Source organism: Oncorhynchus clarkii, chromosome 27 (assembly GCF_045791955.1).
Source record: "Oncorhynchus clarkii lewisi isolate Uvic-CL-2024 chromosome 27, UVic_Ocla_1.0, whole genome shotgun sequence".
NCBI classification, from domain to species: Eukaryota; Metazoa; Chordata; class Actinopteri; order Salmoniformes; family Salmonidae; genus Oncorhynchus; species Oncorhynchus clarkii.
Genome location: NC_092173.1, coordinates 28360129 through 28382541, shown reverse-complemented (window position 1 = coordinate 28382541; position 22413 = coordinate 28360129). Strand labels below are relative to the sequence as shown.

The 22413-nt window shown below is 42.9% G+C and overlaps 1 protein-coding gene across 1 annotated transcript in view; it reads left to right on the top strand.

Moving 5' to 3' along the window:
* The first annotated feature begins 6451 nt into the window (after positions 1 to 6451).
* Positions 6452 to 22413, top strand: part of LOC139385755 (alkaline phosphatase 3) — a 24085-nt gene continuing 8123 nt past the window's right edge. Inside the window, exons 1-5 of the mRNA XM_071131019.1 lie at positions 6452 to 6521; positions 18686 to 18835; positions 19018 to 19133; positions 19368 to 19542; positions 21684 to 21856. Of these exons, the coding sequence (XP_070987120.1) occupies positions 6452 to 6521; positions 18686 to 18835; positions 19018 to 19133; positions 19368 to 19542; positions 21684 to 21856 (684 nt within the window). The remainder of the gene's footprint in view (positions 6522 to 18685; positions 18836 to 19017; positions 19134 to 19367; positions 19543 to 21683; positions 21857 to 22413) is intronic.

Below are 22413 nucleotides of genomic sequence, written 5' to 3'. Positions count from 1 at the left end.
TGCATTCTCTGTGAGAGCTTCCCATGTCTGGAATACACTGCCATCAGACACACATAACTGCACCACATATCACACTTTCACAAAATGCTTGAAGACATGGCTAAAGGTCAATCAGATTTGTGAACATGGTCCCTAGCTGTGTGTTGCCGCTTTCCATGTTGTCTGTTGTCTGTAGCTTGTGAGGTGTGGAAACACTTTGTTGCTTTTATGAATTTTGTCTTGCTGCTTTTTGTTTTATGTTGCTCTGTCTGTATGCTACGTCTTGCTTGTCCTATGTTGCTCTGTATACTATGTCTTGCTTGTCCTATGTTGCTATGTCTTGCTTGTTCTATGCTGCTATTGTCTATATTGTAATTGTTTTTAATAACCTGCCCAGGGACTGCGGTTGAAAATTAGCCGGCTGGATAAACCGGCACTTTTACTGAAACGTTGATTAATGTGCACTGTCCCTGTAAAAATAAAAATAAACTCAAACTCAAACTCAAACCTATAATGATGACATTCAACCTCACACTCTCTTCAATACACTACCTATGATGATGACATTCAACCTCACACCCTCTTCAATACACTACCTATAATGATGACATTCAACCTCACACCTTCAATACACTACCTATGATGATGACATTCAACGTCACACCCTCTTCAATACACTACCTATAATGATGACATTCAACCTCACACCTTCAATACACTACCTATGATGATGACATTCAACCTCACACTCTCTTCAATAAATCAAATAAAATTTGTATTTGTCACATACACATGGTTAGCAGATGTTAATGCGAGTGTAGCGAAATGCTTGTGCTTCTAGTTCCGACAATGCAGTAATAACCAACAAGTAATCTAACTAACAATTCCAAAACTACTGTCGAATACACAGTGTAAGGGGATAAAGAACATGTACATGAAGATATATGGATGAGTGATGGTACACAGCAGCATAGGCAAGAAACAGTAGATGGTATCGAGTACAGTATATACAGTGCCTTGCGAAAGTATTTGGCCCCCTTGAACTTTGCGACCTTTTGCCACATTTCAGGCTTCAAACATAAAGATATAAAACTGTATTTTTTTGTGAAGAATCAACAACAAGTGGGACACAATCATGAAGTGGAACAACATTTATTGGATATTTCAAACTTTTTTAACAAATCAAAAACTGAAAAATTGGGCGTGCAAAATTATTCAGCCCCCTTAAGTTAATACTTTGTAGCGCCACCTTTTGCTGTGATTACAGCTGTAAGTCGCTTGGGGTATGTCTATCAGTTTTGCACATCGAGAGACTGAATTTTTTTCCCATTCCTCCTTGCAAAACAGCTCGAGCTCAGTGAGGTTGGATGGAGAGCATTTGTGAACAGCAGTTTTCAGTTCTTTCCACAGATTCTCGATTGGATTCAGGTCTGGACTTTGACTTGGCCATTCTAACACCTGGATATGTTTATTTTTGAACCATTCCATTGTAGATTTTGCTTTATGTTTTGGATCATTGTCTTGTTGGAAGACAAATCTCCGTCCCAGTCTCAGGTCTTTTGCAGACTCCATCAGGTTTTCTTCCAGAATGGTCCTGTATTTGGCTCCATCCATCTTCCCATCAATTTTAACCATCTTCCCTGTCCCTGCTGAAGAAAAGCAGGCCCAAACCATGATGCTGCCACCACCATGTTTGACAGTGGGGATGGTGAGTTCAGCTGTGTTGCTTTGCCAAAAAGTTCAATTTTGGTTTCATCTGACCAGAGCACCTTCTTCCACATGTTTGGTGTGTCTCCCAGGTGGCTTGTGGCAAACTTTAAACGACACTTTTTATGGATATCTTTAAGAAATGGCTTTCTTCTTGCCACTCTTCCATAAAGGCCAGATTTGTGCAATATACGACTGATTGTTGTCCTATGGACAGAGTCTCCCACCTCAGCTGTAGATCTCTGCAGTTCATCCAGAGTGATCATGGGCCTCTTGGCTGCATCTCTGATCAGTCTTCTCCTTGTATGAGCTGAAAGTTTAGAGGGACGGCCAGGTCTTGGTAGATTTGCAGTGGTCTGATACTCCTTCCATTTCAATATTATCGCTTGCACAGTGCTCCTTGGGATGTTTAAAGCTTGGGAAATCTTTTTGTATCCAAATCCGTCTTTAAACTTCTTCACAACAGTATCTCGGACCTGCCTGGTGTGTTCCTTGTTCTTCATGATGCTCTCTGCGCTTTTAACGGACCTCTGAGACTATCACAGTGCAGGTGCATTTATACGGAGACTTGATTACACACAGGTGGATTGTATTTATCATCATTAGTCATTTAGGTCGACATTGGATCATTCAGAGATCCTCACTGAACTTCTGGAGAGAGTTTGCTGCACATAATTTTGCACGCCCAATTTTTCAGTTTTTGATTTGTTAAAAAAGTTTGAAATATCCAATAAATGTCGTTCCACTTCATGATTGTGTCCCACTTGTTGTTGATTCTTCACAAAAAAATACAGTTTTATATCTTTATGTTTGAAGCCTGAAATGTGGCAAAAGGTCGCAAAGTTCAAGGGGGCCGAATACTTTCGCAAGGCACTGTACATATGAGATGAGTATGTAAACAAAGTGGCATAGTTAAAGTGGCTAGTGATACATGTATTACATAAGGATGCAGTAGATGATATAGAGTACAGTATATATGTATACATATGAGATGAATAATGTAGGGTATATAAACATTATATTAGGTAGCATTGTTTAAAGTGGCTAGTGATATATTTTACATCATTTCCCATCAATTCCCATTATTAAAGTGGCTGGAGTTGAGTCAGTGTGTTGGCAGCAGCCACTCAATGTTAGTGGTGGCTGTTTAACAGTCTGATGGCCTTGAGATAGAAGCTGTTTTTCAGTCTCTCGGTCCCAGCTTTGATGCACCTGTACTGACCTCGCCTTCTGGATGATAGCGGGGTGAACAGGCAGTGGCTCGGGTGGTTGTTGTCCTTGATGATCTTTATGGCCTTCCTGTAACATCGGGTGGTGTAGGTGTCCTGGAGGGCAGGTAGTTTGCCCCCGGTGATGCGTTGTGCAGACCTCACTACCCTCTGGAGAGCCTTACGGTTGTGGGCGGAGCAGTTGCCGTACCCATCCTATAATGGAGATGACATTCAACCTCACACTCTCTTCAATACACTACCTATAATGATGACATTCAACCTCACACCCTCTTCAATACACTACCTATGATGATGACATTCAACCTCACACCCTCTTCAATACACTACCTATGATGATGACATTCAACCTCACACCCTCTTCAATACACTACCTATAATGGAGATGACAATCAACCTCACACCCTCTTCAATACACTACCTATAATGATGACATTCAACCTCACACCCTCTTCAATATACTACCTATGATGATGACATTCAACCTCACCCTCTTCATTACACTACTTATAATGTAGATTACATATAATGGAGACATTCAACCTCACACCCTCTTCAATACACTACCTATAATGATGACATTCAACCTCACACCTCCTTCAATACACTACCTATAATGATGACATTCAACCCCATACCCCCTTCAATACACTACTTATAATGAAGACAACAGAGGGCTCTTTCATGTATGTACTCACTGTCATTTTACACCGCTGTAACCTTATCCCGGTGGCCATTTTGTTTCCCTTTGTTATCGTTTTATCTTGCCTGACTGTTACAAGAATTATTCTTTCCCCTGCTGAGATGTTGATCCTTCAATTACTGTCATGGTCTTATCTTTAGCCTCCTTTTATCCATCACAATCAACAGGTTCCTCCCAGTTTTCAAAGACAGCCAACCAACAGATCGGCTAAAGAGGCCTAGTAGGTCAGTACAGTATATGGGGCACTGGGGAAGACTGACTGTGTCCGAAATGGAACCCTATTCCTTAGGCCCGGGTTTCCCGAACTCTGTCCTGTGGTCCCTCCCTGGGGGCACGTTTTGATTTTTACCCTAGCGCTACACAGCTGATTCAGGTTTGTTCAATGCTTTCATAATCACTAGAGGGAGCCATCACACCATCTATGTGACTGCACATTTTTGGAGATTTGAGTGTGAGTGCATAACACCTCTTCCTGTGTATTGCAGGGTTGTCTGCTCCCAGGGACATGAGTTTTGAGCTGTACAGGGACTCCAGCATGGAGCCGTCTATTCCAGGCATGATGGTGGCAGCATCCTCAACAAAAGAAACAAGGGATTTTTCATACTGGTGAAGCATAAGCAGCCTGTCAACCAACCAGCTAGTCAGTCAGTCAACCAACCAGCTAGTCAGTCACTCAATCAGTCAACCAGCCAACCAGCTAGTCAATCACTCACTCACTCAGTCAACCAGCCTGTCAGTCACGCAATCAGTCAGTCAACCAACCAGCTAGTCAGTCACTCAATCAGTCAATCAACCAACCAATGGTTAAGTCACGCAATCAGTCAGTCAACCAACCAACCAATGATTAATTAACTCAATCAGTCAGTCAACCAACCAATGATTAAGTCACTCACTCAATCAGTCAGTCAACCAACCAACCAATGATTAATTCACTCAATCAGTCAGTCAACCAACCAATGATTAAGTCACTCACTCAATCAGTCAGTCAACCAACCAACCAACCAATGATTAATATCCTCAATCAGTCAGTCAACCAACCAATGATTAAGTCACTCACTCAATCAGTCAATCAACCAACCAATGATTAATTCACTCAATCAGTCAGTCAACCAACGATGTAATCAGTCAATCAGTGGCAGTGTATGCCAATGGCCCATGGGCACGCCTCTTCACAGGCACTAAAGATAATACCTAACTTACATTGCCCACGTGATGGCACATGCCTCCTGCCTGGACCCACATGCCACTTTCTGTAAATCCCGACGCAATAACACAGAGCCAACACACCCTGCCTTCACCCTCACCACCGCTGTTATCACTACTCACACTACAGTGTTTGGGGCTGCTTGTCTCTGCGTGTAGGTTCATGAATGTGTGTGTGTGTGTGATTTGAGTGTTAAGACGTGTTATGTTGAAAGTCTGTGTAGTGAGAATGTGTGGGAGTATATGTAAAAATCTGTTCATAAAGAAGTTGCTGTATTTATATGCATACGTGATTAACTGGTGTGTGTGTTTGGCAGTTGTCCCCCAGACGAGCCCTTCATCCATCCAGTCCCATTGGACTCTATACTGTAAATCATCCTTTATCCCCCTGTCTACTGTGTTATTAATGATCTACTCATTTAGTGTGTGTGTGTGTGTGTGTTCCCGATTGTATTAGCAGATCCGAGGTCAGTGTTTACAGTGTGTTTATTGGAAGCTCAGTCCCCACACACTCCCTGTGCCTTTAATCAACTGCTAGTCTGTTAATCAATAAAGTCATAAACAAAAGCAATGATTCAGAGCTGTTGGCTCTGATAATGTCTGAGTAGGTGTTTTAATCTGTGGGACATCAAGTATTCAAACAGCTGTAGAGAGTCTAAGGTACTTGAGTCCAGTCTTTCTAGTGGAAAGGCCATGAAATCACAGAGAAAAACGTGGCGTGTGTGTCTCAATGCTTTCTTAAAATGACTTGCACTTCATGTGTCTGCTTGTGAGAGCACATCGGTGTTGGTTTGTCAGTCACCTCTGATGTTGGTTGTCAGTCACCATATTGGTGTTGGTATGGTGTCAGTCACCACATTGGTGTTGGTGTTGGTTGTCAGTCACCACATTGGTGTTGGTATAGTTGTCAGTCACCATATTGGTGTTGGTTGTCAGTCACCACATTGGTGTTGGTGTTGGTTGTCAGTCACCACATTGGTGTTGGCCGTCAGTCACCACACTGGTGTTGGTATGGTTGTCAGTCACCACATTGGTGTTGGTATAGTTGTCAGTTACCACATTGGTGTTGGTGTTGGTTGTCAGTCACCACATTGGTGTTGGTGTTGGTTGTCAGTCACCGTATTGGTGTTGGTATAGTTGTCAGTTACCACATTGGTGTTGGTGTTGGTTGTCAGTCACCACATGGTGTTGGTTGTCAGTCACCACACTGGTGTTGGTATGGTTGTCAGTCACCACATTGGTGTTGGTGTTGGTTGTCAGTCACCACATTGGTGTTGGTATAGTTGTCAGTTACCACATTGGTGTTGGTATAGTTGTCAGTTACCACATTGGTGTTGGTATTGGTTGTCAGTCACCACATTGGTGTTGGTGTTGGTTGTCAGTCACCATATTGGTGTTGGTATAGTTGTCATTTACCACATTGGTGTTGGCGTTGGTTGTCAGTCACCACATTGGTGTTGGTGTTGGTTGTCAGTCACCATATTGGTGTTGGTTGTTGGCCTATGGTCACTATCAGTCAGTTTTATGACCTGCCATTACAAATTATTTATGCCCGGGGAGGGCTGGAATATATTATTCTGTTGCGCTGAGGGAAGATCAGAGAGAACAACTGTCCTCTTTAGACATCATCATGGAAACTCAGAAATGGTCTATCGTGGCCCTGTGTCTGCTGGGGGTTTTGGGTTCAACCACCGCCAAAGGTAAAAGATCTGCCAGACACACATTTACTCTGGATGGTCACCTGACCTGACTTAGCTCATCTCCTGCCCTTCTCATTGACTTACTTCTAGACAATCACTATGACTTTCTTCTGAGTTGTGTTTGTAATTTATATTCACTCTTTTCATTGGTTTCTACGGTCCTTTCCCCTCAAACCTTCTTACTCTCTCCTTTCACAAACTAATCTCCTCTCACTCCATCATCATACTCTCTCTCTCACCTGATCTTACTCTTTGACTACTCTTCTCTCTGCTGGATCTCCTCTCACTTGTTGTAAACTTCTAAACTCTTAATTCCCTGTCTCTCTTCTCTCTCACCTCGCTACACAAGTTCTTCTGAATCTGACAAAATATTAAAGTACGAAGAAACTACTATCTGCATTCCTAATTGAAACCCATGACAATATGAAATTGAAGCACTGTCTGTAATCTCCTATCGATAGTATATTGCTGTAGCAATCTATCTACAGTATGTTACAATAGCCTCCTATCTACAGTATGTTACGGTACTCTCCTATCTACAATATACTACTGGATCCTTCTATCTACAGTATGTTACTGTAGCCTCCTATCTACAGAATGGTACGGTGGCCTCCTAGCTACAGTATGTTACTGTAGCCTCCTAGCTACAGTATGTTACTGTAGCCTCCTAGCTAAAGTATGTTACCTAGCTACAGTATGTTACTGTAGCCTCCTAGCTACGGTATGTTACTGTAGCCTCCTAGCTACAGTATGTTACTGTAGCCTCCTAGCTACAGTATGTTACTGTAGCCTCCTAGCTAAAGTATGTTACCTAGCTACAGTATGTTACTGTAGCCTCCTAGCTACAGTATGGTACGGTGGCCTCCTAGCTACAGTATGGTGCGGTGGCCTCCTAGCTACAGTATGTTACTGTAGCCTCCTAGCTACAGTATGTTACTGTAGCCTCCTAGCTAAAGTATGTTACCTAGCTACAGTATGTTACTGTAGCCTCCTAGCTACAGTATGTTACTGTAGCCTCCTAGCTACAGTATGTTACTGTTTCCTCCTATATGTAATATGTTACTGTTGCTCTAGCCTCCTGTCTACAGTATGTTACGGTACCCTCCTAGCTACAGTATGTTACTGTAGCCTCCTATATACAGTATGTTACTGTAGCCTGCTGTCTACAATATGTTACTGTAGCCTCATATCTACAGTATGTTACAGTAGCCTCCTATCTACAGTATGTTACTGTAGCCTCCTATCTACAGTATGTTACTGTTGCCTCATGTCTACAGTATGTTACAGTAGCCTCATATCTACAGTATGTTACTGTAGCCTCCTATCTACAGTATGTTACTGTTGCCTCCTATCTACAGTATGTTACTGTAGCCTCCAATCGACAGTACGTTACAGTAGCCTCCCATCAACAGTATGGTACGGAAGCCTCCTATCTACAGTATGTTACTGTAGCATTCAATATACAGTATGTTACTGTAGCCTACTAGCTACAATATGTTACTGTAACCTCCTAGCTACAGTATGTTACTGTAGCCTCCTAGCGACAGTATGTTACTGTAGCCTCCTAGCTACAGTATGTTACTGAAGCCTCCTAGCTACAGTATGTTACTGTTGCCTCCTATATATAATATGTTACTGTTGCTCTAGCCTCCTGTCTACAGTATGTTACGGTACCCTCCTAGCTACAGTATGTTACTGTAGCCTCCTATATACAGTATGTTACTGTAGCCTCCTATCAACAGTATGTTACTGTAGCCTCCAATCTACAGTATGTTACAGTAGCCTGCTATCTACAGTATGTTACAGTAGCCTCCTATCTACAGTATGGTACGGTAGCCTCCTAGCTACAGTATGCTACTGTAGCCTCCTAGCTACAGTATGTTACTGTAGCCTTCTATCTACATTATGTTACTGTAGTCTCCTAGCTACAGTATGTTACTGTTGCCTCCTATCTACAGTATGTTACTGTTGCCTCCTATATATAATATGTTACTGTAGCCTCCTGTCTACAATATGTTGCTCTAGCCTCCTGTCTACAGTATGCTACGGTAGCCTTCTATCTACAGTATGTTACGGTACTCTCCTATCTACAGTATACTACTGTAGCCTCCTATCTACAGTATGTTACTGTAGCCTCCTATCTACAGTATGTTACTGTAGCCTCCTAACTACAGTATGTTACTGTTGCCTCCTATCTACAGTATGTTACTGTAGCCTCCTATCTACAGTATATTACTGTAGCCTCCTAACTACAGTATGTTACAGTTGCCTCCTATCTACAGTATGTTACTGTAGCCTCCAGCTACAGTATATTACTGTAGCCTCCTATCTACAGTATATTACTGTAGCCTTCTATCTACAGTATGTTACTGTAGCCTCCTATCTACAGTTTGTTACTGTAGCCTCCTAACTACAGTATGTTACAGTTGCCTCCTATATACAGTATGTTACTGTAGCCTTCTGTCTACAATATGTTGCTCTAGCCTCCTATCTACAGTATGTTGCTCTAGCCTCCTATCTACAGTATGTTACAGTAGCCTCCTATCTACAGTATGTTACTGTAGCCTCCTATCGACAGTACGTTACAGTAGCCTCCCATCTACAGTATGGTACGGTAGCCTCCTATCTACAGTATGTTACTGTAGCCTTCAATCTACAGTATGTTACTGTAGCCTACTAGCTACAGTATGTTACTGTAGCCTCCTATCTAGAGTATGTTACTGTAGCCTCCTAGCTACAGAATGTTACTGTAGCCTCCTAGCTACAGTATGTTACTGTACACTTCTATCTACATAATGTTACTGTAGCCTCCTATCTACAGTATGTTACTGTAGCCTCCAATCTACAGTATGTTACAGTAGCCTGCTATCTACAGTATGTTACAGTAGCCTCCAATCTACAGTATGTTACAGTAGCCTGCTATCTACAGTATGTTACAGTAGCCTCCTATCTACAGTATGGTACGGTAGCCTCCTAGCTACAGTATGCTACTGTAGCCTCCTAGCTACAGTATGTTACTGTAGCCTTCTATCTACATTATGTTACTGTAGTCTCCTAGCTACAGTATGTTACTGTTGCCTCCTATCTACAGTATGTTACTGTTGCCTCCTATATATAATATGTTACTGTAGCCTCCTGTCTACAATATGTTGCTCTAGCCTCCTGTCTACAGTATGCTACGGTAGCCTTCTATCTACAGTATGTTACGGTACTCTCCTATCTACAGTATAGTACTGTAGCCTCCTATCTACAGTATGTTACTGTAGCCTCCTATCTACAGTATGTTACTGTAGCCTCCTAACTACAGTATGTTACTGTTGCCTCCTATCTACAGTATGTTACTGTTGCCTCCTATCTACAGTATGTTACTGTAGCCTCCTAACTACAGTATGTTACAGTTGCCTCCTATCTACAGTATGTTACTGTAGCCTCCAGCTACAGTATATTACTGTAGCCTCCTATCTACAGTATATTACTGTAGCCTTCTATCTACAGTATGTTACTGTAGCCTCCTATCTACAGTTTGTTACTGTAGCCTCCTAACTACAGTATGTTACAGTTGCCTCCTATATACAGTATGTTACTGTAGCCTTCTGTCTACAATATGTTGCTCTAGCCTCCTATCTACAGTATGTTGCTCTAGCCTCCTATCTACAGTATGTTACAGTAGCCTCCTATCTACAGTATGTTACTGTAGCCTCCTATCGACAGTACGTTACAGTAGCCTCCCATCTACAGTATGGTACGGTAGCCTCCTATCTACAGTATGTTACTGTAGCCTTCAATCTACAGTATGTTACTGTAGCCTACTAGCTACAGTATGTTAATGTAGCCTCCTATCTACAGTATGTTACTGTAGCCTCCTATCTAGAGTATGTTACTGTAGCCTCCTAGCTACAGAATGTTACTGTAGCCTCCTAGCTACAGTATGTTACTGTACACTTCTATCTACATAATGTTACTGTAGCCTCCTATCTACAGTATGTTACTGTAGCCTTCAATCTACAGTATGTTACTGTAGCCTACTAGCTACAGTATGTTACTGTAGCCTCCTATCTACAGTATGTTACTGTAGCCTCCTAGCTACAGTATGTTACTCTAGCATCCTAGCTACAGTATGTTACTGAAGCCTTTTATCTACATAATGTTACTGTAGCCTCCAGTCAACAGTATGTTATTAAAGCCTGCTAAATACAGTATGTTACTATTGCCTCCTATCTACAGTATGGTACGGTTGCCTCCTAGCTACAGTATGTTACTGTAGACTCCTAGCTACAGTATGTTACTGTAGCCTCCTAGCTAGAGTATGTTACTGTAGCCTCCTAGCTACAGTATGTTACTGTAGCCTCCTAGCTACAGTATGTTACTGTAGCCTCCTAGCTACAGTATGTTACTGTAGCCTCCTAGCTACAGTATGTTACTGTAGCCTCCTGTCTACAATATGTTGCCCTAGCCTCCTGTCTACAGTATGTTACGGTACCCTCCTATCTACAGTATGTTACTGTAGCCTTCCATCTACAGTATGATACTGTAGCCTCCTATCTACAGTATGTTAAGGTACTCTCCTATCTACAGTATACTACTGTAGCCTCCGATCTACAGTATCTTACTGTAGCCTCCTATCTACAGTATGTTACTGTAGCCTCCTAACTACAGTATGTTACTGTAGCCTTCTGTCTACAATATGTTGCTCTAGCCTCCTATCTACAGTATGTTACAGTTGCCTCCTATATACAGTATGTTACTGTATCCTTCTGTCTACAATATGTTGCTCTAGCCTCCTGTCTACAGTATGTTATGGTACCCTCCTATCTACAGTATGTTACTGTAGCCTCCTATCTACAGTATGTTACAGTAGCCTCCTATCTACAGTATGTCACTGTAGCCTCCTATATACAGTATGTTACTGTAGCCTTTTATCTACAGTATGCTACTGTACCCTCCTATCTACAGTATGTTACGGTACTCTCCTATCTACAGTATACTACTGTAGCCTCCTATCTACAGTATGTTACTGTAGCCTCCTATATACAGTATGTTACTGTTGCCTCCTATCTACAGTATGTTACTGTAGCCTCCTATCGACAGTACGTTACAGTAGCCTCCCATCTACAGATGGTACGGTAGCCTCCTATCTACAGTATGTTACTGTAGCCTACTAGCTACAGTATGTTACTGTAGCCTCCTATCTACAGTATGTTACTGTAGCCTCCTAGCTACAGTATGTTACTGTAGCCTCCTAGCTACAGTATGTTACTATAGCCTCCTAGCTACAGTATGTTACTATAGCCTCCTAAATACAGTATGTTACTGTTGCCTCCTATCTAAAGTATGTTACTGTAGCCTCCTAGCTACAGTATGTTACTGTAGCCTCCTAGCTACAGTATGTTACTGTTGCCTCCTATATATAATATGTTACTGTTGCTCTAGCCTCCTGTCGACAGTATGTTTCTGTAGCCTCCTAGCTACAGTATGTTACTGTAGCCTCCTAGCTACAGTATGTTACTATAGCCTCCTAGCTACAGTATGTTACTATAGCCTCCTAAATACAGTATGTTACTGTTGCCTCCTATCTAAAGTATGTTACTGTAGCCTCCTAGCTACAGTATGTTACTGTAGCCTCCTAGCTACAGTATGTTACTGTTGCCTCCTATATATAATATGTTACTGTTGCTCTAGCCTCCTGTCGACAGTATGTTTCTGTAGCCTCCTATCTACAGTATGTTTCTGTAGCCTCCTATCTACAGTATGTTTCTGTAGCCTCCTATCTACAGTATGTTTCTGTAGCCTCCTATCTACAGTATGTTACTGTAGCCTCCTATAAACAGTATGTTACAGTAGCCTCCTATCTACAGTATGGTACGGTTGCCTCCTAGCTACAGTATGTTACTGTAGCCTCCTAGCTACAGTATGTTACTGTAGCCTCCTAGCTACAGTATGTTACTGTAGCCTCCTAGCTACAGTATGTTACTGTAACCTTCTATGTACATTATGTTACTGTAGCTTCCTAGCTACAGTATGTTACTGTTGCCTCCTATATATAATATGTTACTGTTGCTCTAGCCTCCAGTCTACAGTATATTACGGTACCCTCCTAGCTACAGTTTGTTACTGTAGCCTCCTATATACAGCATGTTACTGTAGCCTGCTGTCTACAATATGTTGCTCTAGCCTCCTGTCTACAGTATGTTACGGTACCCTCCTATCTACAGTATGCTACTGTAGCCTCCTGTCTACAGTATGTTACTGTAGCCTCCTATCTACAGTATTTTACTGTTGCCTCCTATCTACAGTATGTTACTGTAGCCTCCTATCGACAGTACGTTACAGTAGCCTCCCATCTACAGTATGGTACGGTAGCCTCCTATCTACAGTATGTTACTGTAGCCTTCAATCTACAGTATGTTACTGTAGCCTACTAGCTACAGTATGTTAATGTAGCCTCCTATCTACAGTATGTTACTGTAGCCTCCTATCTAGAGTATGTTACTGTAGCCTCCTAGCTACAGTATGTTACTGTAGCCTCCTAGCTACAGTATGTTACTGTACACTTCTATCTACATAATGTTACTGTAGCCTCCTATCTACAGTATGTTACTGTAGCCTTCAATCTACAGTATGTTACTGTAGCCTACTAGCTACAGTATGTTACTGTAGCCTCCTATCTACAGTATGTTACTGTAGCCTCCTAGCTACAGTATGTTACTGTAGCATCCTAGCTACAGTATGTTACTGAAGCCTTTTATCTACATAATGTTACTGTAGCCTCCAGTCAACAGTATGTTATTAAAGCCTGCTAAATACAGTATGTTACTATTGCCTCCTATCTACAGTATGGTACGGTTGCCTCCTAGCTACAGTATGTTACTGTAGACTCCTAGCTACAGTATGTTACTGTAGCCTCCTAGCTAGAGTATGTTACTGTAGCCTCCTAGCTACAGTATGTTACTGTAGCCTCCTAGCTACAGTATGTTACTGTAGCCTCCTAGCTACAGTATGTTACTGTATCCTCCTAGCTACAGTATGTTACTGTAGCCTCCTGTCTACAATATGTTGCCCTAGCCTCCTGTCTACAGTATGTTACGGTACCCTCCTATCTACAGTATGTTACTGTAGCCTTCCATCTACAGTATGATACTGTAGCCTCCTATCTACAGTATGTTACGGTACTCTCCTATCGTCAGTATACTACTGTAGCCTCCGATCTAAGGTATCTTACTGTAGCCTTCTATCTACAGTATGTTACTGTAGCCTCCTAACTACAGTATGTTACTGTAGCCTTCTGTCTACAATATGTTGCTCTAGCCTCCTATCTACAGTATGTTACAGTTGCCTCCTATATATAGTATGTTACTGTATCCTTCTGTCTACAATATGTTGCTCTAGCCTCCTGTCTAGAGTATGTTATGGTACCCTCCTATCTACAGTATGTTACTGTAGCCTCCTATCTACAGTATGTTACAGTAGCCTCCTATCTACAGTATGCTACTGTAGCCTCCTATATACAGTATGTTACTGTAGCCTTTTATCTACAGTATGCTACTGTACCCTCCTATCTACAGTATGTTACGGTACTCTCCTATCTACAGTATACTACTGTAGCCTCTTATCTACAGTATGTTACTGTAGTCTCCTATATACAGTATGTTACTGTTGCCTCCTATCTACAGTATGTTACTGTAGCCTCCTATCGACAGTACGTTACAGTAGCCTCCCATCTACAGATGGTACGGTAGCCTCCTATCTACAGTATGTTACTGTAGCCTACTAGCTACAGTATGTTACTGTAGCCTCCTATCTACAGTATGTTACTGTAGCCTCCTAGCTACAGTATGTTACTGTAGCCTCCTAGCTACAGTATGTTACTATAGCCTCCTAGCTACAGTATGTTACTATAGCCTCCTAAATACAGTATGTTACTGTTGCCTCCTATCTAAAGTATGTTACTGTAGCCTCCTAGCTACAGTATGTTACTGTAGCCTCCTAGCTACAGTATGTTACTGTTGCCTCCTATATATAATATGTTACTGTTGCTCTAGCCTCCTGTCGACAGTATGTTTATGTAGCCTCCTATCTACAGTATGTTTCTGTAGCCTCCTATCTACAGTATGTTTCTGTAGCCTCCTATCTACAGTATGTTTCTGTAGCCTCCTATCTACAGTATGTTACTGTAGCCTCCTATCTACAGTATGTTACAGTAGCCTCCTATCTACAGTATGGTACGGTTGCCTCCTAGCTACAGAATGTTACTGTAGCCTCCTAGCTACAGTATGTTACTGTAGCCTCCTAGCTACAGTATGTTACTGTAGCCTCCTAGCTACAGTATGTTACTGTAGCCTCCTAGCTACAGTATGTTACTGTAACCTTCTATGTACATTATGTTACTGTAGCTTCCTAGCTACAGTATGTTACTGTTGCCTCCTATATATAATATGTTACTGTTGCTCTAGCCTCCAGTCTACAGTATGTTACGGTACCCTCCTAGCTACAGTATGTTACTGTAGCCTCCTATATACAGCATGTTACTGTAGCCTGCTGTCTACAATATGTTGCTCTAGCCTCCTGTCTACAGTATGTTACGGTACCCTCCTATCTACAGTATGCTACTGTAGCCTCCTGTCTACAGTATGTTACTGTAGCCTCCTATCTACAGTATTTTACTGTTGCCTCCTATCTACAGTATGTTACTGTAGCCTCCTATCGACAGTACGTTACAGTAGCCTCCCATCTACAGTATGGTACGGTAGCCTCCTATCTACAGTATGTTACTGTTGCCTCCTATACACAATATGTTACTGTAGCCTGCTGTCTACAATATGTTGCTCTAGCCTCCTGTCTACAGTATGTTACTGTTGCCTCATATCTACAGTATGGTACTGTAGCCTCATACAGTGCCTTGCGAAAGTATTCGGCCCCCTTGAACTTTGCGACCTTTTGCCACATTTCAGGCTTCAAACATAAAGATATAAAACTGTATTTTTTTGTGAAGAATCAACAACAAGTGGGACACAATCATGAAGTGGAACAACATTTATTGGCTATTTCAAACTTTTTTAACAAATCAAAAACTGAAAAATTGGGCTTGCAAAATTATTCAGCCCCTTTACTTTCAGTGCAGCAAACTCTCTCCAGAAGTTCAGTGAGGATCTCTGAATGATCCAATGTTGACCTAAATGACTAATGATGATAAATACAATCCACCTGTGTGTAATCAAGTCTCCGTATAAATGCACCTGCACTGTGATAGTCTCAGAGGTCCGTTAAAAGCGCAGAGAGCATCATGAAGAACAAGGAACACACCAGGCAGGTCCGAGATACTGTTGTGAAGAAGTTTAAAGCCGGATTTGGATACAAAAAGATTTCCCAAGCTTTAAACATCCCAAGGAGCACTGTGCAAGCGATAATATTGAAATGGAAGGAGTATCAGACCACTGCAAATCTACCAAGACCTGGCCGTCCCTCTAAACTTTCAGCTCATACAAGGAGAAGACTGATCAGAGATGCAGCCAAGAGGCCCATGATCACTCTAGATGAACTGCAGAGATCTACAGCTGAGGTGGGAGACTCTGTCCATAGGACAACAATCAGTCGTATATTGCACAAATCTGTCCTTTATGGAAGAGTGGCAAGAAGAAAGCCATTTCTTAAAGATATCCATAAAAAGTGTCGTTTAAAGTTTGCCACAAGCCACCTGGGAGACACACCAAACATGTGGAAGAAGGTGCTCTGGTCAGATGAAACCAAAATTGAACTTTTTGGCAACAATGCAAAACGTTATGTTTGGCATAAAAGCAACACAGCTGAACACACCATCCCCACTGTCAAACATGGTGGTGGCAGCATCATGGTTTGGGCCTGCTTTTCTTCAGCAGGGACAGGGAAGATGGTTAAAATTGATGGGAAGATGGATGGAGCCAAATACAGGACCATTCTGGAAGAAAACCTGATGGAGTCTGCAAAAGACCTGAGACTGGGACGGAGATTTGTCTTCCAGCAAGACAATGATCCAAAACATAAAGCAAAATCTACAATGGAATGGTTCAAAAATAAACATATCCAGGTGTTAGAATGGCCAAGTCAAAGTCCAGACCTGAATCCAATCGAGAATCTGTGGAAAGAACTGAAAACTGCTGTTCACAAATGCTCTCCATCCAACCTCACTGAGCTCGAGCTGTTTTGCAAGGAGGAATGGGAAAAAATGTCAGTCTCTCGATGTGCAAAACTGATAGAGACATACCCCAAGCGACTTACAGCTGTAATCGCAGCAAAAGGTGGCGCTACAAAGTATTAACTTAAGGGGGCTGAATAATTTTGCACGCCCAATTTTTCAGTTTTTGATTTGTTAAAAAAGTTTGAAATATCCAATAAATGTCGTTCCACTTCATGATTGTGTCCCACTTGTTGTTGATTCTTCACAAAAAATACAGTTTTATATCTTTATGTTTGAAGCCTGAAATGTGGCAAAAGGTCACAAAGTTCAAGGGGGGCGAATACTTTCGCAAGGCACTGTATATACAATATGTTACTGTTGCTTTAGCCTCCTGTCTACAGTATGTTACTGTAGCCTCCTATCTACAGTATGTTACTGTAGCCTCCTATCTACAGTATGTTACTATAGCCTCCTATCTACAGTATGTACTATAGCCTCCTATCTACAGTATGTTACTATAGCCTCCTATCTACAGTATGTTACTATAGCCTCCTAGCTACGGTATGTTACTATAGCCTCCTGTCTACAGTATGTTACTATAGCCTCCTGTCTACAGTATGTTACTATAGCCTCCTGTCTACAGTATGTTACTATAGCCTCCTGTCTACAGTATGTTACTGTAGCCTCCTGTCTACAATATGTTGCTCTAGCCTGTCTACAATATGTTGCTCTAGCCTCCTTTCTACAGTATGTTACTGTAGCCTCCTGTCTACAGTATGTTACTGTAGCCTCCTATCTACAGTATGTTACTGTTGCCTCATATCTACAGTATGTTACTGTTGCCTCATATCTACAGTATGTTACTGTAGCCTCCTATATACAGTATGTTACTGTTGCCTCCTATCTACAGTATGTTACTGTAGCCTCCTATATACAGTATGTTACTGTAGCCTCCTATCTACAGTATGTTACTGTTGCCTCCTATCTACAGTATGTTACTGTAGCCTTCTATCTACAGTATGTTACTGTAGCCTTCTATCTACAGTATGTTACTGTAGCCTCCTGTCTACAGTATGTTACTGTAGCCTCATATCTACAGTATGTTACTGTTGCCTCATATCTACAGTTTGTTACTGTTGCCTCATATCTGCAGTATGTTACTGTTGCCTCATATCTACAGTATGTTACTGTAGCCTCCTATATACAGTATGTTACTGTTGCCTCCTATCTACAGTATGTTACTGTAGCCTCCTATCTACAGTATGTTACTGTAGCCTCCTATATACAGTATGTTACTGTAGCCTCCTATCTACAGTATGTTACTGTAGCCTCCTATCTACAGTATGTTACTGTAGCCTCCTATCTACAGTATGTTACTGTAGCCTCCTATCTACAGTATGTTTAGCTGATGAGAGAATAAAGACCAGGCAAGTGAAGTATGTAGTCGTCAGTACATGTCTCTTGGAGCCTGATCAAAGACCAGTCCATAGGGTGTTCATATCTACCCCCTCTGATCTCTCTTTCTCACAGTCCATAGGGTGTTCATCTCTACCCCTTCTGATCTCTCTATCTCACATTCCATAGGGTGTTCATCTCTACCCCCTCTGATCTCTCTCTCTCACATTCCATCGGGTGTTCATCTCTACCCCATCTGATCTCTCTCTCTCTCACAGTCCATAGGGTGTTCATCTCTACCCCGCTGATCTCTCTATCTCACATTCCATAGGGTGTTCATCTCTACCCCCTCTGATCTCTCTCTTTCACATTCCATCGGGTGTTCATCTCTACCCCATCTGATCTCTCTCTCTCTCACAGTCCATAGGGTGTTCATCTCTACCCCCTCTGATCTCTCTCTTTCACACACATACGCTCTCTCAAAGTAGATTAAATCAAATATTACAGAAGTTAAAACATTTTTATATTCCTGAAATGTTTGCTCTGTGTAAGTTTTGAGAGCTATAGGAGTTCAGATAAGTGTGTTTTAGTTAAGCATGTTTTTATTAGTGTGTTTTAGATAGGTATGTTTTTGAAAAGTCTCTATGTCCAGTTAAGGAGGAGAACCCAGAGTTCTGGAGAGCCCAGGGTGCCAAGGCTTTGCAAGCGGCCCTGAACAGGAAGTTGAACACCAATGTGGCCAAAAACATCATGCTCTTCCTGGGTGACGGTGAGTGACCAATCACTGTCCAAACCTCACATCAGTGGTGTAATAAACGTATCCAAATCTTACATAACAAATACAATGAGTGACACTCATTCGTAACCACCTTTTCCAGCCTATTCTAATTCAGCAGTTACAGTCCAGTACAACCCCAGTGTGCCCTATTTCTCTGTGCCATTCCCCCCAAGGTATGGGCATTACCACCATCACAGCAGCTCGAATCCTCAAGGGCCAGATGCACAACCAGTCTGGAGAGGAGACAGTGATGACCATGGATACTTTCCCCCATGCGGGCCTCCTCAAGGTACACAAACAAACAAACAAATCTTCAAATACATACATTAACATGCATAGAGATACCCACAGAGATCACACTTTGTTTGTGCAGCTGCAACCATGAGTACCTCTTTCAGAGGAAGATATTGTGTCTGTTGTGTATAATGATGTATGTGTGAGGTGCAAGCTCATGCGTACATATTATTCATGTGTATTCCTTTCTATCCCTTAATGTTTGCATGTACTGTCTGTCTGTGTGCAGACATACAGTGTTGACTTCCAGATCCCTGACAGTTCATCCACAGCCACAGCCTACCTGTGTGGTGTTAAGACCAACCTGAACACGGTCGGTGTGAATGCTGCCGCTCGCAACGGAATCTGCAAGACCCAGAAGGGCAACGAGGTCACCTCTATTCTCAAGTGGGCCAAAGATGCTGGTAGGAACCATATCTCTGTCCAACTTCCCACATCACTAGGGCCCCGACTTTGTCTTGATCCAGTTGACTTACCAGGAAAACCTTACAGACGATAACTAGGGTCCAGAGTTTTTCCTGATCCAGTTGACTTACCAGGACAACCTTACAGACGATAACTAGGGTCCAGAGTTTTTCCTGATCCAGTTGACTTACCAGGAAAACCTTACAGACGATAACTAGGGTCCAGAGTTTTTCCTGATCCAGTTGACTTACCAGGAAAACCTTACAGACGATAACTAGGGTCCAGAGTTTTTCCTGGACACGTTATATAATCGGGTGGGTGTTAGATACCGATACAAAACACTAATAAACACGAGAGATAACAGTTGGCTAGATGTTCAGTTGACTCTATAAGGACCACCTGTAGCTGTTGGCTGGAGTCTGGGCCCTCTGGCTTCTTTGGTGATCAGGTGTTGTGGCCTGGTGTAGTACTGAGCTGCTGATGGAGGCAGGAGAATGTTACCTTGACTGTTATCATGTTCCCTTATCACCAACCATAAATATTTCATAACTCCCAGCTCCACAGCCCTGACCCTTACACAGGAGGCTGATATCCCTTCAGAGACAGACCTGACCCTTACACAGGAGGCTGATATCCCTTCAGAGACAGGCCTGACCCCTACACAGGAGGCTGATATCCCTTCAGAGACAGACCTGACCCTTACACAGGAGGCTGATATCCCTTCAGAGACAGCCCTGACCCCTACACAGGAGGCTAATATCCCTTCAGAGACAGACCTGACCCTTACACAGGAGGCTGATATCCCTTCAGAGACAGGCCTGACCCCTACACAGGAGGCTGATATCCCTTCAGAGACAGCCCTGACCCCTACACAGGAGGCTGATATCCCTTCAGAGACAGGCCTGACCGTTACACAGGAGGCTGATATCCCTTCAGAGACAGGCCTGACCCCTACGCAGGAGGTTGATATCCCTTCAGAGACAGGCCTGACCCTTACACAGGAGGTTGATATCCCTTCAGAGGCAGGCCTGACCCTTAGACAGGAGGCTGATATCCCTTCAGAGACAGACCTGACCCTTACACAGGAGGCTGATATCCCTTCAGAGACAGGCCTGACCCCTACACAGGATGCTGATATCCCTTCAGAGACAGCCCTGACCCCTACACAGGAGGCTGATATCCCTTCAGAGACAGGCCTGACCCTTACACAGGAGGCTGATATCCCTTCAGAGACAGGCCTGACCCCTACACAGGAGGCTGATATCCCTTCAGAGGCAGGCCTGACCCTTAGACAGGAGGCTGATATCCCTTCAGAGGCAGGCCTGACCCTTAGACAGGAGGCTGATATCCCTTCAGAGAGAGAGATTAAAAGCAACCATGTGTTTGATAGAGAGAACAACATAGAAAGCGCTTTCAGCAGCAGTAAAACTGATGAATTACTTGCTATGAGCATAATAACTGTATTCTCATTTCAATGCCGAATAATGTGATATCTGACACAAAAACACAGCCACATGGCTATATCACACATTAAAAATACAGTAAGTATTCAAAACCAAGGGTGATTATTTTGAGAGTGGACAAGGTTTGACGGAAAACTTTCCCCTGACCCTCTCCCTCCCTCCTTCCTTTCTGACTTCCACCTCTCCCTCCCTCCTTACTTTCTGACCTCCTCCTCTCCCTCCCTCCTTCCTTTCTGACCTCCTCCTCTCCCTCCCTCCTTCCTTTCTGACTTCCTCCTCTCCCTCCCTCCTTACTTTCTGACCTCCTCCTCTCCCTCCCTCCTTTCTGACTTCCTCCTCTCTCTCCCTCCCTCCTTTCTGACTTCCTCTTCTCCCTCCCTCCTTCCTTTCTGACTTCCTCCTCTCCCTCCCTCCTTCCTTTCTGACTTCCTCCTCTCCCTCCCTCCTTCCTTTCTGACTTCCTCCTCTCCCCCCCTCCTTCCTTTCTGACTTATTCCTCTCCCTCCCTCCTTCCTTTCTGACTTCCTCCTCTCCCTCCCTCCTTCCTTTCTGACTTATTCCTCTCCCTCCCTCCTTCCTTTCTGACTTCCTCCTCTCCCTCCCTCCTTCCTTTTTGACTTCCTCCTCTCTCTCCTTCTTTCCTCACCTCTCACTCTTCCTCCTTCATTCCCTCCTAGGTAAATCGGTTGGCATCGTCACAACAACGCGGGTCCAGCATGCAACTCCTGCCACAACCTATGCCCACAGTGCCAGCAGGAAGTGGTACAGCGATGCAGACATGCCCGCCTCTGCCAAGAAAGAAGGATGCACAGACATTGCCTCTCAGCTCCTAAAAAACACTGACATTGATGTGAGCAGCCAAAACCCCTCTGTTGACCCAGAGAGTTAGTGTTATTCATGACCTCTCAACTCCTCTATTGACCCAGAGAGTTAGTGATATTCATGACCTCTCTGCACCTCTATTGACCCAGAGAGTTAGTGTTATTCATGACCTCTCAACTCCTCTATTGACCCAGAGAGTTAGTGATATTCATGACCTCTCTGCACCTCTATTGACCCAGAGAGTTAGTGTTATTCATGACCTCTCAACTCCTCTATTGACCCAGAGAGTTAGTGATATTCGTGACCTCTCTGCACCTCTATTGACCCAGAGAGTTAGTGATATTCATGACCCCTCTGCACCTCTATTGACCCAGAGAGTTAGTGTTATTCATGATCTCTCAGCACCTCTATTGACCCAGAGAGTTAGTGTTATTCATGATCTCTCAGCACCTCTATTGACCCGGAGAGTTAGTGATATTCATGACCTCTCAACTCCTCTATTGACCCAGATATGTATTGTTATTCATGACCTCTCAACTCCTCTATTGACCCAGAGTTAGTGATATTCATGTTCTCTCAACTCCT